Raw genomic sequence first — 16025 nt, 5'->3', positions numbered from 1 at the left:
TTTGCTCCAAAACATCCTACACTCCAGCCTGCAGGCTCCTCCCATTATCTGGTATATTCTTTTGGAAAGAAATTGAAGACAACCTGTTAAAATGCAAATGTGTTGCTTTTATAAGGCAATATCTCATCACTCTTCTTAACAAAACTCCAAGAAATTAAATGTAAGACAGGAAATCAGCCATATTTGTATTTACATAACAAGGGTTGTTATCACGAAGAAAGTAATTTTTTCATTATACTTAGGATAGGTGGTAGCTATTCAATCCCATTCACAGAATTGAAAATTCAGATCATGGGTCTTGGTGGTCATTCCAAATTTCACTGAATTGCATCAGCATTGTTTGGAATCAGTGCCCATGATCACAGTCCAAAGTCTGATGATGATTGTCTAGTTTCACATGTTAAGACAACAGTGGCAAATAATGGCATTCGGAATGAACATAGGGCAATATTAATTGTGCAGTGCTGCACTACAGTGACAGTGAGCAATTAGCAAATAATAATGATTATAGTTTCTATTGATCAAGTTATAAAGCACTGAGTTGTCCCACTCTTTGACTTTCTCTTGCACTCTTGTCCACAGCAGCAGTATTTCTCACAGCTGCCTACGTGGTAAAGCCGTTAAAGTTGACTACCTCTTTGCACTTCCTAAAGGAAAGAGTGAAGACTGATTTCAGCAACTTGTAACACTCATCCCCTCCCCTAACTACCTAACTGTGTAGGGCCGTGGGTGCCGGCGTGTAGGCGGAACTCTGCTGTAGACTCCACCCAGTGACTGAATTTCCTGCCTGAGTCTCTCCTGATAACAATCCCCGGTCTTCTGAATTTACATTCTTATGGTGGGAAAGAGATAATAAACGAACATGTAGGCTGAGATTGGTAAGACTGCTCTGAAGGAGAAACTCTGAGGGTAAAGGAAATGAGGAGGGCATTTTTATATGGGGTGGGTAGGAAAGGTCTCTGATAGGTGCTGTTTGAGCATGGACCTGAAGAACGAAAGGAGAGAGCTGGAGATGTGTAGAAGGAGTATTCCAGGCAGAGGAAAGACTCTGGGATCCTTTGGGCCTGGCATGTTCAAGGAGCAGTGAGGGTGGGAGAGCCTGGAACAGAGTGAGCAAAGAGAGTGGTAGAACAAAGCCAGTAACACAGGACCCAGGACATGGAGGGCCCTGCAGGCCTGGTGAGGATGGAGATGGGAGGCCTTCGAGGGGTTTTGAACAGGAAGATAAGCGATCTCAGATTTTGGAGACATCGTTTTAAGTACTTTGGGAACAGTAGAATGCGGGTCGTATCAGTGGACAGAAGACCAATCGTAAGGCTACTGAAACATTTCAGATTTAGACTAAGGTGTGAGTGGAGAAGGTGATGAAAAGCATTTGGATTCTGGATCTACTTTAAAGGCAGAGAGAGCAGGATTTGCTCATGAATGAGGGGAAGGGAGGTAAGGGGAAGCATGAGTCAAATGTCATGTCACTGGCTTTGGTCTGGCTTTGCTGTTTACAGAGAAGAGAGGTGCTAAAGGAGGAAAGGATGGGTGGGTGATGGCGTGGAATGAGAGGTCAGGCTGATGTGCCCGATGGACATCTAAGCGGACATAGTGAATAGCAGTTGATATTCCGACTCTGGCATTCTGAGGACAGGCAGGGGCTGGAGAAGTAAATTTAGGATTCTTCAAATAGCTATAATTTCGGTTATATAGCCCCTTTTTCTTTTCTTTTTTAAAATATATTTTTATTGATTTCAGAGAGAGGAAGGGAGAGGGAGAGAGAGATAGAAACATCAATGATGAGAGAGTCATTGATCGGCTGCCTCCTACACACACACCCCCACTGGGGATCGAGCCCGCAACCCGGGCATGTGCCCTGACCAGGAACCGAACCGCGATCTCCTGGATCCTAGGTCGATGCTCAACCGCTGAGCCACACCAGCCGGGCTATATAGCCCCTTTTTCAAACACATCACATCTTACTCTGAGACTGCCTCAAGTACGATTGCCTACCCCCAAGACAAGTTTGGGAATTCTGCTTGTGATGAAACAAAAAAATAATGCAAAAAGATGATGGGAGATGAAAACTCGGAACAAGGGTGGCAGGACGCCAAAGACATGCTTCACCTTTTCTGCGACTGTTATAGGTGTTTTGTCCCTTAGCACTCACTTGGATGATGTTATATATATAGCAAGAGGCCACATGAACTAAAACATCGCTTAGAACCATAAATTCCTACAAAATACTCTAGTTGAACTTGAGGAACAAGGTATCTGTACAAACAAGTTGTCTGCATCTCTTACACAACTCTATCTTGTTGGATTGTAGAAGGCATTAAATTGGTTTTAAAATAATTCCAAAAATCTAGTGAGTGATACACTTGTTATGTTTTGGCCATATTTATTTGCAGTTTTCTAATAGAGCTATGGCTCAGCTTTGCGTCTCTTAAGGCCCATCAGTGTTTCCCCGAAGAGCCCGATTTCCCTGAGCTCCATCAGGCAGCGTGGTCTCGGGCATCTCTCCTGGCAGCCTATCTGCTCACCTCCCACGCTGTGCAAATGCTCACTTTGTCATTAGCAGTCACGGCTAATACACGACTAAAGTTTTGTAACTGATAAGGTAGGGGCTCCTACAGCATGAAAGCAGTCAGGTGTCTTATACACTCAACAAAGTCAAACACAAAAAAACACGTCAGTGCTGGGAGCTGACAGCCAGAATGCAAATACAGGCATCACGCCATCACGCGGGAAAGGACTGAAGTCACGACGGGGAAAACACATCTCATCGCTCTTGAAAATTGAGGGTAAATGCAGATCTAAAATAAAATAGAAGACCTCAGACACACTCTATCAGCACTAGAAAAATTCCCTGTTGCTTATTTAACAAAAAATGACATCAGTAATAAGTTTGAATACTTTATGCCATCTGGGCACTGACATGATACTATTTTCTGTCCCAAGGTGAGAAACAATAAGGCATCCGCAGCCAGCAGGCCTCGGGACGGAGGCAGCACTCTGTATCTCAGAGCTTAGGGACAGTGAGGGACAGCTCCAGGTGAGGGACAGATCTGTGAAAGCAAAGTTAAGACAACGATGGTGTGACGGTCAGTCCTAGGAACAAGAATCATAGGATGCTAGAGTTGCCAAAAATTAGAGCTCTAGTTCCCTTATTTTTACAGATGAAGAAACTGAAGTTAAAAACTTTACGTGACTTTGTCTCTCCCCTTAAGGTGCCTATTCCATAGTGAGAAAGGCAGTCGACGCATATGAGAAGTTAAATAAAACGGCAGTGGCGGCAGAGGCTGCAAGGGAGTTTACGATTCAATGTCAGGTGACTGGCGCCCGGGCCAAGCCTGTGGAAACAGGCAAAGATGTGGGGGGCTGGGCCGGGGTGGGGAGATGTGGACAGCTTGAACCAAGCTTTGAAAAGCAAGTGTGTGGTTTGGATACGTGAAGACGGGATTTTGATGACATCGAAGGTGTCAGAGGGAGCATGCAGGTGTGTGATAGGAAAGAGGAGGCCGATCTTCCTGCCGAGCCCCGTGGACGTATTCTTTTATATTCTTGTGAATGTAGGTATGTGAGTGTGCTCTGATTTACTCAGATGCTTATTTTCATTTCATTTGAAAAGTAACAAAAATGCATGACAAACACTTGGAAAATTGGAGAAGTCACCAATAATTATTCCTACCCTGTTACAAATGATTGGTCTTTTCTTTGGAACCCGCCATTTAGTTTCAGCAAAACGTAAGCTCCTTTATTGTAAACTTAGTTTCCTTTCCTTACAGAAAAGACTGGAGAGATCTTTGGTTCACAGTAAGAACTGAACTGAAATTTTTGACCAATAAAAGAAGAGGAATTCAAGTTTATACATAATCAGCTCTGACTTTTAAGTGTTGATATATATTGAAAAATCTGCATGGAGAAAGGGGAGAGAAGAGAGAAGCATACACTCAAACACAGGGAGATAGATACAAATATAGCTAAAGTTTGGAAGTCCTCACATAATGTTCTCATCCAGATTTTAAAAGCAACGATAGAGATAGTATTAAACTGTCTTGAAAGTACTGCATTTGCATCTTTGAAAGATGCTCACTTGGAAAATATTGCTATTGCAGGGCCTTTCCCCGCGGCTTTAACGACTGGAAGGTTGTCATTTGCACGACCAGGGAGGCACCGGGAGGGAGGAAGGGACAGAGATAGCGGCGGGCGTCACGGGGGGTGGAAAGAACCCTGCGATAATTCCAGGGGGACTCAAAATAGCTAGCTAGTCTTTTGCCAAATGTAAATGAAGTAATTTACTTTTTATAAAGTTGGTTCGGCTGAATAAAATGATTTCATTTTTGAATGTTTCTGTGATTCTCACTAAAACATGACTCACCCATCTGATGGCTTGCTTCCTCTTGAGACTACACCTTCCTAATCAGGATGAACAGCAAGCTAGTGGAGCCACAGAGGGCGGTGTGGTGATGGCTTTGGTGCCTGCAAAGAAAACAAGTGCCGTCGGTGTTTCCCATCTTTGTATTTTACGTGTGGCTATGGCAACGTAGCTTCTTGACTGAATATTACAGAAGGGGGCAGAAATAGGTTTACAGTTGTGAATACGCGAAACCCAGTTTATTCTTGTATCGACCATGGTATTATTTTCCATAGGAACAGCCGTAAGCCTCTTTTTGCCCAGCTGTATTTATTATGGGGTATTTTGTAGGACTATATGTAAATCTCAGGGCAGAGATGCTTGAAATGCGCTCCAAGACTTCCATTCATTTTCGAGCAGGCTGCTCTGCTGACCCATGAGCGTGTTTGCTCTTCATGTAGGAGCAGCTCCTCCTCTGGGAAGTGAGAATCCAAGTCGCCTCAGCCTTCAGCTCATTTTCTGATTTTGTGAGTGTCGCCAGGGTCCAGATTGCTCCCTTAGCGCAAAGGCATAGAAGAAGCCTGGCTCCTTAAAGGGGAACGAAGGTGGGGCTGGGCAGCCTGTGACGGTGACCCTGAGTGATAGCTCAGAGAGGTCCTGAGAAAGACATCAGAGGACTGCCACCACTGTCTCAGGGGTATGCCTTTACCATCAAAAGCAGTGATCATCTCATTGAAGCAAATTTGCAAGGAACTTTATTCCCATTTAAAAATATACAAGAAAGTTTATATGAAATGTGTTTTAGGGTCATTATGAACATTTTCAGTATTGCTCATTACAGGGTGTACCATCCATTGATGGGTCCAAATTATGGCAGCCCTACACTCAAACTCTAGTCAATAGCCAAGTTATATATTATGAGCTGTTGTAATCCTTCAGGGTCTTAGATCTGAGAAAGACATCATAGCGCAACGTCTAAGAACACAAATTCTAAAGCCAAATTGCCTGGGCTCCCAAACTTGACACTGCTAGTTAATAGGTGTGTGGTCTTGGGCATGTTTCTTAAGTTCTCTAAGTTTTCTTTTTTTTTAAGCAGGGATTTGCTCAAGCACACATTCATATATAAGGCTTGAATCCTGACTCTGCCACTTCCTAGCTATTGAATTAGCGTATGTATATTAGTATATGTATATTTCTGACCTTGCCTCTCCCATAAGAAAGTTGTTAACTTTTTGGCCCATCAGTTATCTTTTGCTCTCTCCCAATATGAGCTAAATTTTCTTTTTTTTCTTTAAACTGAGATATAATTGACATATAACATTGTGTAAGTTGAAGGTGTACAACATGTTGATTTGACACATTTACATATTGCAATATGATGAGCTACATTTTCCTGCCCTTACTCTGATAAAGGAAGGGCAGGCGGCCAACCTCCCAACAATAATGTGAGCATATTAGAAATTTTCTATGTACTATTGAAACGTGATCGCTCTCCTGAAATACATTTGCTGGAATCAGTATAGTGGCACCCGGTCACAACACAGTTTCTAGCTTTCCATTAATTACCAAATGCTGCAAGAGAAATGAAATGCTTTCACTTTCCATTAAAAGAGAAGAAATGGTATTGAAGTCAATGAGTATCAGATACTTGTATGGGGATGCCCAGGTGGAGACAGTCTCTACCTGTGAGCCTGAAGTAGAATAATCCAGTGAACAAAAGGCCTAGGGTGGGTCCTGACGGTCATGACCCTGTGCCCCAGCCCACCCTGCAGGTGAAACCAGCCTGCCCTCAAAGAGCTCCTGCCCTTCTGCAGCTGGGAAGAGGGATGAAGTCTTTTCTGCTTTCAAAGAGCAGCGAAAGTCCAGGATAAAAGGAAGAAAGCGGAGAGCTTGTTTCCATAGATAAGGGGGGGGGGACTAATAAAGAGTAAATCAAATAAGATTTAACTACATATGTTTAAATATACCCAACATCTTAAAAAGTGTTTCAACCATTTCTAGATTTAGCCAGCATGTCAACTACGTAAGGGTATTATGAACCAACAAAATCTTTGTTCAAAGTAAGTTTCACTAGTGCTCCAATGTATAACTTAAGTAAAAATTTGTATATTGTTTTCTTTTCCTATTTTGGAGTATTGAGTGAAAGCCGTAGCTTTAAATAGTGTCAGGGTATGAGGGCTATATTAGGTAGAAAAAACCAAGAAAGCTGGGACCGTGTGAGCGGGTTAGAACGAGAAATGAGGTCATTTGGGTTGGCGTTTTGCTGAACCAAAGGGCAATAGATATCACCCTCCGTTTTGCTGTATAATTCAGAAGCCTGAACGCACTCAGTTCTGATGAGAGTTGTAAACCCAATTGTTAAAAACACAGCATAGATCAAATATGGTGACAGAAGATGATCTGACTTAGGGTAGTGGGCACACAAGGCAATATACAGATCATGTATACAGAAATGTACACTTGAAACCTATGTAATCTTATTAACCAATGTCACCCCCAAAAAATTTAATAAAAAAGAAAATAACAGAAGAAAAATGCCAGGCATAGAGAAAGTCTCATTTGGATATCATGTTTCTTAAATTCAGGTACATCTTAAGGGAATATTGAACCTTCCAGCTGCTACTGTTGTCCATCTGTCTTCCAGTCAATGCGAAGCATAAATTTGGATTTTTAAGAGCATTAACCCTAAAAGCCACTGGGATGAATTGCCTGAGATGAAATAAAACATCAGGGTACATGTCAATAAGTTTTCTTATTGCTGCCAACACTCACCTGGCAGCCTACGCTAGTGTCCCCCCAAATCCCTCAGTGGCCTCATCTAGGCTCCCTTCAAGCATTCAGGGACAGCCCCTAAAGCCTGCCCAGGAAGTCATATCCATGCCAAGCTAGTTCACGGACCAACACAAAAAGAGGACACTTTAAAATCTAGGCAATGAGGCCCCAGTGTGGCTGTAAAAGTGGGACCATAATCTTCTTTGATTTATACAACCACTGTTCATCTATATACTGATTTAATTATATTTTAGTGAGTTCACAGCCCCCTGAAGTCCCTAGACTTATTGCAGATAAGATTATGAGACATCAGTCTTTTCAACCTAATCATGAAATGATTTGGTTTAGCCAAGTTGCAGAACTTCTTGTTTACCCCAGTTAAAGTTTAACTCAGTCTGTCAGCATATTCCTCCCTTCTATGCATTACCTATTCCTCTCTTGTATGTGTGCCTTCTGTAGAATTGATAAACCTGCCACCCAATTTTCCCCCAAAATAAAAATGTTGAAGACACACAGCCAGGGAGAGGCACTCCGGAAAAGTTTTCATTCACCTAGGATTCCACTAGCATTTTTACACTTAGTGCACAGAGATGTCATGAAGATTTATGCTAAATTTCTTGCTGAAATCTAGGGAACCATCTTGCACTCCAAAGGAATGGCAGTATGTAAATAATAATAATAATATTACATTTCTGATACCAGAAGTCATTTCATGGAGTCTTAGGGTATACTCTATGGAGTATTATGTCATCAGCAAATAGAGACAGTTTTACTTCTTCCAAACAGAAAAGGAATCAGTAAATGGTTCTTGTAAATAATCAGAGATTTGCCCCTCAAAATTGAAATTCATGGTACTTTATACAACGGTGAAAAGAAAGGAAGATACTTTCACTTAGCAAACTAGACAGGAATGGCTGATATCAGGATGCTATCACTCTGCAATTTGTCACACGATTCTTTATGTGACATTTTATAGACATCTCCTTCCTCCAGCCATCACCTTGGGTTATAAGCTGTCACAGGTAATGAAAAGGGTCTTTAAAAGACTAATTGCCACAACCTTGAAGTGTCACATTCCTTTAGGCTGAGCAGCAGTGGCTTAGCTGGGCTAGGAGACAAGTGTTGGATTAAACGATTTCTTTATGTCTGTCTGTCTCTTGTTCCCTGCAGTATGGGGTAGGGGGGAGCCTCAGCTAAAGGAAAGCTCTGTTTAAGGAGGCAAGAAAAGTGCCTGGAAAACAGAACTTCTTTCCAGTTCCATTATGTTGCTAAGTTGGGGGTGGATAATTAGAAGATGCGAAAATACATAGAAATTAACCTAATAAACCATAATTGCACGTTTCAGTATAAGGCAATAAAATAACATCCCATGTGTTTTCAGGAAAGCCTAGATTATTTTCTCAAGACTCAGTCAAAGGTAACGAACGATCTGCCTCACATACTGTCTGAAATATTGGGGGTGGGGGTGGTGCCAGTTGGCCGGACTGGGGGTACCTTGGGGAGGGGTGGGTTTGCTCCTGCTGCTGAAGAAGATGGTAATGACACTGGCAGAAATGATTTAGTCGGCTGGGTATGGCAGAACTGAGATTTGGATCCAAGTCTGCCCGACTGAGACCTCTCCTTCCAGCACTGTTCGGCTCACCTATAGCACGCGTCCCTCTGCTGTCATTCTTCGTGTCTTTGACGATGTCCGTTAGGCCTCCGATTCATTTTCATTAGGAATCCACTTGGCTTTTGACGTCATAATAGAAGCCAGTGGAGTTTTTCTAGGACTGTACTATCAAGTTACCCAAATAGCTCTGTCTTGGGAAAAACAATGTGTTTGTAAGTATTTAGATGTACCTGGAATCATCTGTTAGTTTTACAACATAGAAGTAGAGGATACCTTGGAAGTGAGATCCTAGAGCAACATTACTTCTCAGGACCATTCAAAGTGTAAAGAAGTCAGCATTCTTTTGCAGTTAAATACGAGGGTGATCACAGGCGCCAAGGCCTTGGAACAGCATCCGACAGAGAATTGTCCACCAGGTGGTGACCGCTTACTTAACCAGTGTAGTCTTGAGGGGAAATCTGTAAGTATTTTCATTAGCTCCTGTTTGTAAAGACTCAAAAGGAAAATTGCTGATTTCCTTGAAAAACACATGGTGCTGTTCTTCAGGACATTTATCCAGGAATTGGGTTATTTGGTGTAATTAAAAATACTCTGTATTTGCTTGTAAAAATAACCAACGGCCTCGTGTGCTTTGGTTCTTCACCCTTCATGGTGCTTTCATCGTGTTCCTACAAATGATGTTGAATGCGCCCCGACCCCAGCACTCATGCATAAAGGCTGTGAATAATTTGGCTCCTGAAAACTAAAGACCCATCCCAGGCACCACCAGCTCAGGAATGCTGGGGGGGAATTGAGAGTTCCCATTGCGGAGGCCGAGTGTGCACAACCACACTCCCTGTGGACTGTGATGACTGGAGCACCCACCAGAGGCAAAGGAGCCTCTGAGCTGGTGTCCTATACTGGCCATCAATCTAGAGTAACCATTCGGAAGAGGAGTTGAGGTGGAGTCTTATGTTTCTAAACTGGGGGACTGTAAAGGACAAGATAAACTACTTGGGGTATTTCCTGTGCAATTTCAAAGCAGCTTATTTGACATAGTATTAGAAAAGATAAATAAAAATAAATGTCATCAACCTACATTAAGTCATTTGTCTATAATTAAAAAATGAAATCGTTTGCCACTTATGAATACTTCTATTCCTACCACGGTCAGGGAGGGGGTGGGGAGAGAGAGAAATGCATTGACCACTTGGGGTAGTTTATCCAGAAAGAGGGGTGCACATGCTCCCATTTCAAAGTAAATTCAGGTTAAATCTGGTGCATAACCTTAACAGGCATCATTTTTTACTTCTTATGTTTAAAATTTCTCTCTTAAAAAAAAAAAAATCAAACATCCCTCCATGTTTTCTTACCACTTAGACTGTGTGTCCTTTATTCTGAATAATACTGTGTATGAGCTGTGAATAAAGTTAATTTCAAAATAGCCCTAGCAATTATTGGATTAAAATTATCCCACAAAAAAATCTTTTAGGCAACTTCTCACGTTAACCAAGCTAAAGTTTAGTCCTGTAGTGTAGGCCTGGGTGCTTCGGTTGTAGTCTACAGAAATAAAATAACACACAGAATTCTTGCCCAAAACTGAGGAAAGGATTTGCCTCTGCTCCCCTTCAAAATGAGATCGCTGATAATCAAAAGAATTCAAGCCGAGTTATAGGATTATGGGCACAAAGTCACTTTGTTGCCTGTGCATGAACAACTAAACATCTTCTTAGGACCCTAATTCAAAAGTGAAATTACCCCGTCTACTGTCCAATGCATGCTGGGAATAAAAGGCTGTTCTGATTCATAGATAAATGGGATGTCTGATAACAGAAGAAATTCAAGCAGAATTAGGACTGTAGACACAAACTGATGTTGCCCACCCATGAGCAACCAACACAATCTATTGCCATATGCATGTTGGGGATGAAGCTGCCCCCACCCAAACAAAAAGCAAACCTGTTGCTATACACAAACTCTGATGCCTATAAAGTTGCCTTTTATATAAAACTTTGGCAAGAACTGAATTTCAGTAAATACAGCCCCACCCTCCTGTTGACAATCATTTTGATGCTCTAATGCACAGAGTTCTTTGCTCTGGATTATCTGCTGAGGTTCAAGGGAGTCTGCATTTTATCGTCGGTTCTCACTGCCTTGGCCCTGGTTCAATTCCAATTTAAGGAAATACTTGAAATACTGTGTCCTCTGGTAGCATGCAAACACTCTAGGAATCCGATGCTTCCCAGAATAAACTGTGCTTGTTATATAAGTCCAATCAAAGACACTTTCAGAACAGAACAAAAGAGATTAGATCCGCTTCAGTTTAAATCGTCTAAAGAGACTTCTCTGCCTTGGATTTGTTAATGGCCTTAGTGCAAATAATGGAAATAGAATCGGGCATTTCTATTAGTCACCCAAGGAGCTTTTCAGTTTTGGGTTCCACTGGAGGGCTCCGTCACCACGGCTCTTCTTTTAACAACTGGAAAACGTCTTGCCTGATTAGGAAGTTAGTCATTTCATATTTTGACATCTACAACAATGTGAAGTCTAAAAACCTCACAAATTACATCTATAAGTAACAGGATATATCACTTTAAAGATGAAAAGCTCAAGCATTCGTGGCGCCTGTCTTTGTTCCTGCTAATCCTATTTTACTGTTTGAGTGTCAGATATTTTGTAAATGTGTGCAGTTGAATTCAAACAACAAATGTCGACAATCAGCCCTCTGACTTGGTATAAAAAGCACCATTATTTTTTATTAGTTTTATTTTTTATGTATTTGTTCTCTGAGGGCCTAACCTTCTAAACATACTTGATATTTCATCAATCAGTATCATTCCAGACCAAGCATTCTCTGTGTCGTTCAGTTTTAAAACTGAGAACAGTTTTGAACATCAAGGGTCTGAAAAGAATTGACAAAGGAGAATTTGGGGAATGTTCTTAATCCTCAGTTTCTGGGGAATGTTTATCTCTTCTTGTTTTAGCCTGGGTCACAGACATCCCCTGAGGCTTTTCCTTTCCATTTACTTTGTCCATTTAAGGTTAACATATTAGGAGTTTTGCTACTGCGAGATTAAAATAAGGAGTTTGACGGGGCTTTCTCAAGGCTCCCGCACCGACCTTCTCCCCGGGTTCGCGGGCATCTCGTCACTACAGGTGGCGTCAAGGCTACCAAGCAGTTTCTTAGTGACGTGTTATATTTTCCTGTGTATTCTAATGAAAGGGAGGGAGGAGAATGTGCCTGTTGATTCGTACACACTGAAAAATAAGGTATAAAGTTCGTCTTGATAAAGTTTCCCCTGATCACATTTTGAAGTCAATTGCCTATGAAATTTTATTGCAAAATTCACAGTAACGTCATGGTACTGGGCGTTCAGTGGTCAGTAGGACAGTGGACACAATCGGGTGATTTGAAAACACTACAGAGCAAGAATATCATCTGCGTTGTTTTCAGTTTATAACTCTAAAAAATAAATTGGGGTGAATATCAGTTCTGTGATTTTGTTCATAGTATTTATTGATTACCAAGGTATTAGTTAATTCATTCTAATCATAAAAGATAAAAGCTTTTTCCTCTTGGTTCATAATTATATTGTTTAAGTGTATTTTTTCATGCTATTTTTTTTCTTTGTATAATTTTTCAATTTGTTTCAATATGCAAATTCAGTCTCTCCCTTTCATATTATAAAGATCTGTAAAATAATCAGTAGCTACAGTCCATGTTTTATAATTGTCACAAATGTCTTTCCCAATAAATTTGCAAAAATTAATAGCCTAATAGACATTTTTCCAAATAGAAAGTATAAATTCATAAAATTTGAATATCCAGTAATGCTATAATCTCCAACAATAGTTGCTAAATATAAATATAACTGCTCTAGATAAATGATGCAGGTGAAACCATCTGGTGAAAACTGGTTACATTTATGGACTTAATTTTTTTTTAAATTAAAGTCCCCCCAAATAAGTATTTCTCTAGTAAATCATTAAAAATATGACTAGAAATAGCTCCCTAATTATGACTATTTTCATGCTATTTTATTTCACCATTTCTTCCCCCACCCTGGGGAGAAGATAGGTATCATATTTCGTGGGTGTTCGCATTTTGATTTTATTATTAGATTTTCACAGCAGTAATGAACATAACCAAGCTTCCCATCAGAGGTGAATTGCAATGGCCATAGTGGAAGAAAACGATCGATGATGAAGAGAACAGGGCAGGTAGGGCCAGGAGAGTGTTCTGAAAGGGGGAGAGGGCGAGAACCGGCAAAGACTAGAAGGCCAGGGAGATCATTTGGTGCTCTTTAGAGAGACAGAAGGAAAACAGAGTTATGGAAAGTCTTTCTTGATGATCATGACAGATGACTTCATTTCAACGTTATCCCCACTCATTCATAAAGTATAAATAAGTTTTTTAGATTATCAGATGTTAGAGTGCTAATGTACATGGCAACTTGGTGACTGTGGTGTTGGGGAAGTTCCCATTCATGCAACTATAGCCCCCCAGGTGCAGAGGCGGAGTGGCTGGGGCTGAACGTCTTCAAGGAGTTCTTGCTCTTAGGAGATTTGCTTCCTATGAGAGAATGTCCTTCCTCTTCAGTCTTGGGGTGTGGGTAAACCAGAAACTCTAAAAATGGGCTAAGACAATAAGCCAGGGAAAGAACTAAGTCATCTCACACTCCATAAAATAATACACATTAAAATAACGTTTTTCTACTACAATCACCATTCCGCAGCCATTTCTAATGACTTAATCTCAATTGTTATACATCAAACACTTCACTGGGAGAAACCACAGTATCTGATACAGAAACAGAAATGGGTTTTGTGGTAACCATTTAGTTCCTGCATCTTAAAAAAGTAGATGAATCTCATCCTCCTTGGCTATGTGTTCAAAATATATATTAAATACATTAAATACTCCCTGGTAATAAATTGAACAATGTACGGTAATGATTTCAAAGTTCCCAGGTATATTTTAAAATTCTGAGAGGTGACACTTAATAACTAATGATCTTTTCAGACTTAAAGAACAAAACCTGCTAGTTATAAATGTTTGTGGAAGAAATTGAATTTTTTAAATGAGAACTTCTCTCCATTTTCATCCATTAATGGTCACTATTAAATAAAAACAAGTTTATGGTTATGATCATAGGACCAATAACTGAACTTTAACTTCAATAGAATTATAAATTCTGCCCACCTTATTAAACCCTGGTTTAAATAAGACCAATTTTAATGTGATATGAACTCGCAGGTACCCCAAAACAAAACAAAAAAACCAATCACGTGTTCATGATGTTTTGTTCCACGTGCTAGTGAACAAATTAATACACCATTTTTTTTCTACAGGGAAACTGAAGACTTTAATAACAAACCCTCCAAGGTCAAAATGAACACAGGTATGCCATCTCTGTTAGTTTTAAACTTCTCAGCCTTGTTCTCTAAAAATCATCTTGGTCCTAAATCATTAGTTTAGCACTCTGCTGATCCTAAATGTGTACTGAGTTTCTGATTAGATGGATAGTACAAATTCATTACTTACTTTGTCTTTTTGCTCCAATCTTATAGCAACCAAAAACAGAATTTGGGGTTTTATCTACCCTTTCTCCCTTTTCTGTAAATCATATCTTGAAATTAACTCCTACATACCATAGAAAGAGGTAGTATCTCATTTGCACACATACATTTGAAACCCCTCTTAGAATAGGCTAAATTCAAAGGCAAATTGCTCTAGTAGAAAATATTTAAATTTCCCATTCTGTAAACCCTTTATGTTGACAGTCAGCAGACAGTGCCAAAGCTTTTTGTGAAATCAGCTTAATTAATCCATATGCACAATACACCTAAAGTCATAAGCATTATATTTTCAAATGTGAGAATATTATCTCTAATTCGCTTAATAACATGGATGCCTCTGAACTCTGTATTGTATACAGATTAATTGTAAAAGTGTTTGTGGTACATGCTATGTACATACATATTTTTTTCCATAGTAGAAATGATTTAGCATACATTTCACCTTTTCCCCCCTGAAATCTTTATATTTGGTTTTAGGTAATTCTGGAAAACAACTTTCTCACTGAAATTTTGTAATTTGTGTACAAAAAATACTCTTATCTGCAAGCAATCACCAGCAAGTTTGCAGTCTCTTGTTATCAAGGGAGGATTAGCAACCACTGGTGAGAACCACTGTCTAATCCCTTGGCCAAGTGTGGACACATGGCCCACTCCCCGTGATTCTGTGGCTGCCCCTTGGCAGAAGCCTGCTCTGGCTGACCTCTGAACTCTAGGCCGGCTGGCCACTGGGGATGTAGACAACCTACAGGTGTGCAGAGCAACAGGCAAGATGGGGATACTGGGGACAGTCAAAATATACAAGGAAGACTCAGAAATCCAGAGAAATTGTAACCCTGGAAATGAACCAAGCAAAGGCATTTGGACAATGGGAGGTGTGGGAATTAGACACAGGAAATGGAAGAAGAAACATTATTAGGTGAAGGAGACTGAAGAAAGCAAACAGAGTAGACGGCCCATAGCTGAACCAGGGTAAGTAGTGTTGTGAAGCTATAGTCGGTCCAGCAGGCTGTCCACACGAGGAAGTTTTATTTCCACAGCTAATAACACTATGGGAAGGCACAGAAGTTCCCTAATTGTTCTGAGACATCGCCTCACAGACTTAAGTTGACTTAAGACACAACTTCCCAATATCCTTCACTTTGTGGAGCGCTGATTTTCCTATTTATTATCACCCTCTTATGACAGAGGTATAACATGTGGTTATACTAAAGATGCCATATCCATGCATGTACAATGCATTCAATAATTAATCTTTCCATTCACAGGATTCAATCTCTAGTGGCAAGTAGGCAAATAGAAATTTGTAAATTTGTTTAGGTCCCCGGGGTACTTGAGCCAAGTTACTGCTACAGCAGCATGGCTATAACCCTTTAAGGCATCCTCTATTGAAAAGGAATGAGCTTGGCTCCATGCAGAATGCTAATTTGCATTTATTTTGCTTATATGGGTGAACCTACATATGCATATGCATGTAAAATATGATATTCAAACTTGGTAAGAAGTGACAAACCCTTTGTTTAAAATTCCAAACCAATACTATAGTGTTGCTATAAAAACATACCACTTTAAAAAAATATGTGTACATATTGCTGTAGGAAGGTGAAAAAAGCAGTGTTGCTATATCTCAAAATGAAGTAAAAATTAGTACTTAAATATCTAACAAATACAATTAGCCGTCATTATCTACCTACCAATCATTAAAGATATATATTACTATTTAAATATCTATGTGTCAGTCAC

At 40.3% G+C, this 16025-nt stretch overlaps 1 protein-coding gene across 9 annotated transcripts in view; it reads left to right on the top strand.

Annotated features, from left to right (window-relative positions):
* Positions 1-16025, top strand: part of SORBS2 (sorbin and SH3 domain containing 2) — a 143537-nt gene that overhangs the window by 45966 nt on the left and 81546 nt on the right. For all 9 annotated transcript variants that reach the window (XM_081127211.1, XM_081127216.1, XM_081127212.1 and 6 more), the window contains one exon: positions 14058-14107. In XM_081127211.1, the coding sequence (XP_080983337.1) occupies positions 14098-14107 (10 nt within the window). In that variant the 5' untranslated portion in view covers positions 14058-14097. The remainder of the gene's footprint in view (positions 1-14057; positions 14108-16025) is intronic.

This window comes from Miniopterus schreibersii (assembly GCF_964146895.1).
Source record: "Miniopterus schreibersii genome assembly, chromosome: 2".
Classification (NCBI taxonomy): Eukaryota; Metazoa; Chordata; class Mammalia; order Chiroptera; family Miniopteridae; genus Miniopterus; species Miniopterus schreibersii.
This window is presented reverse-complemented; position numbering and strand designations above follow the sequence as displayed.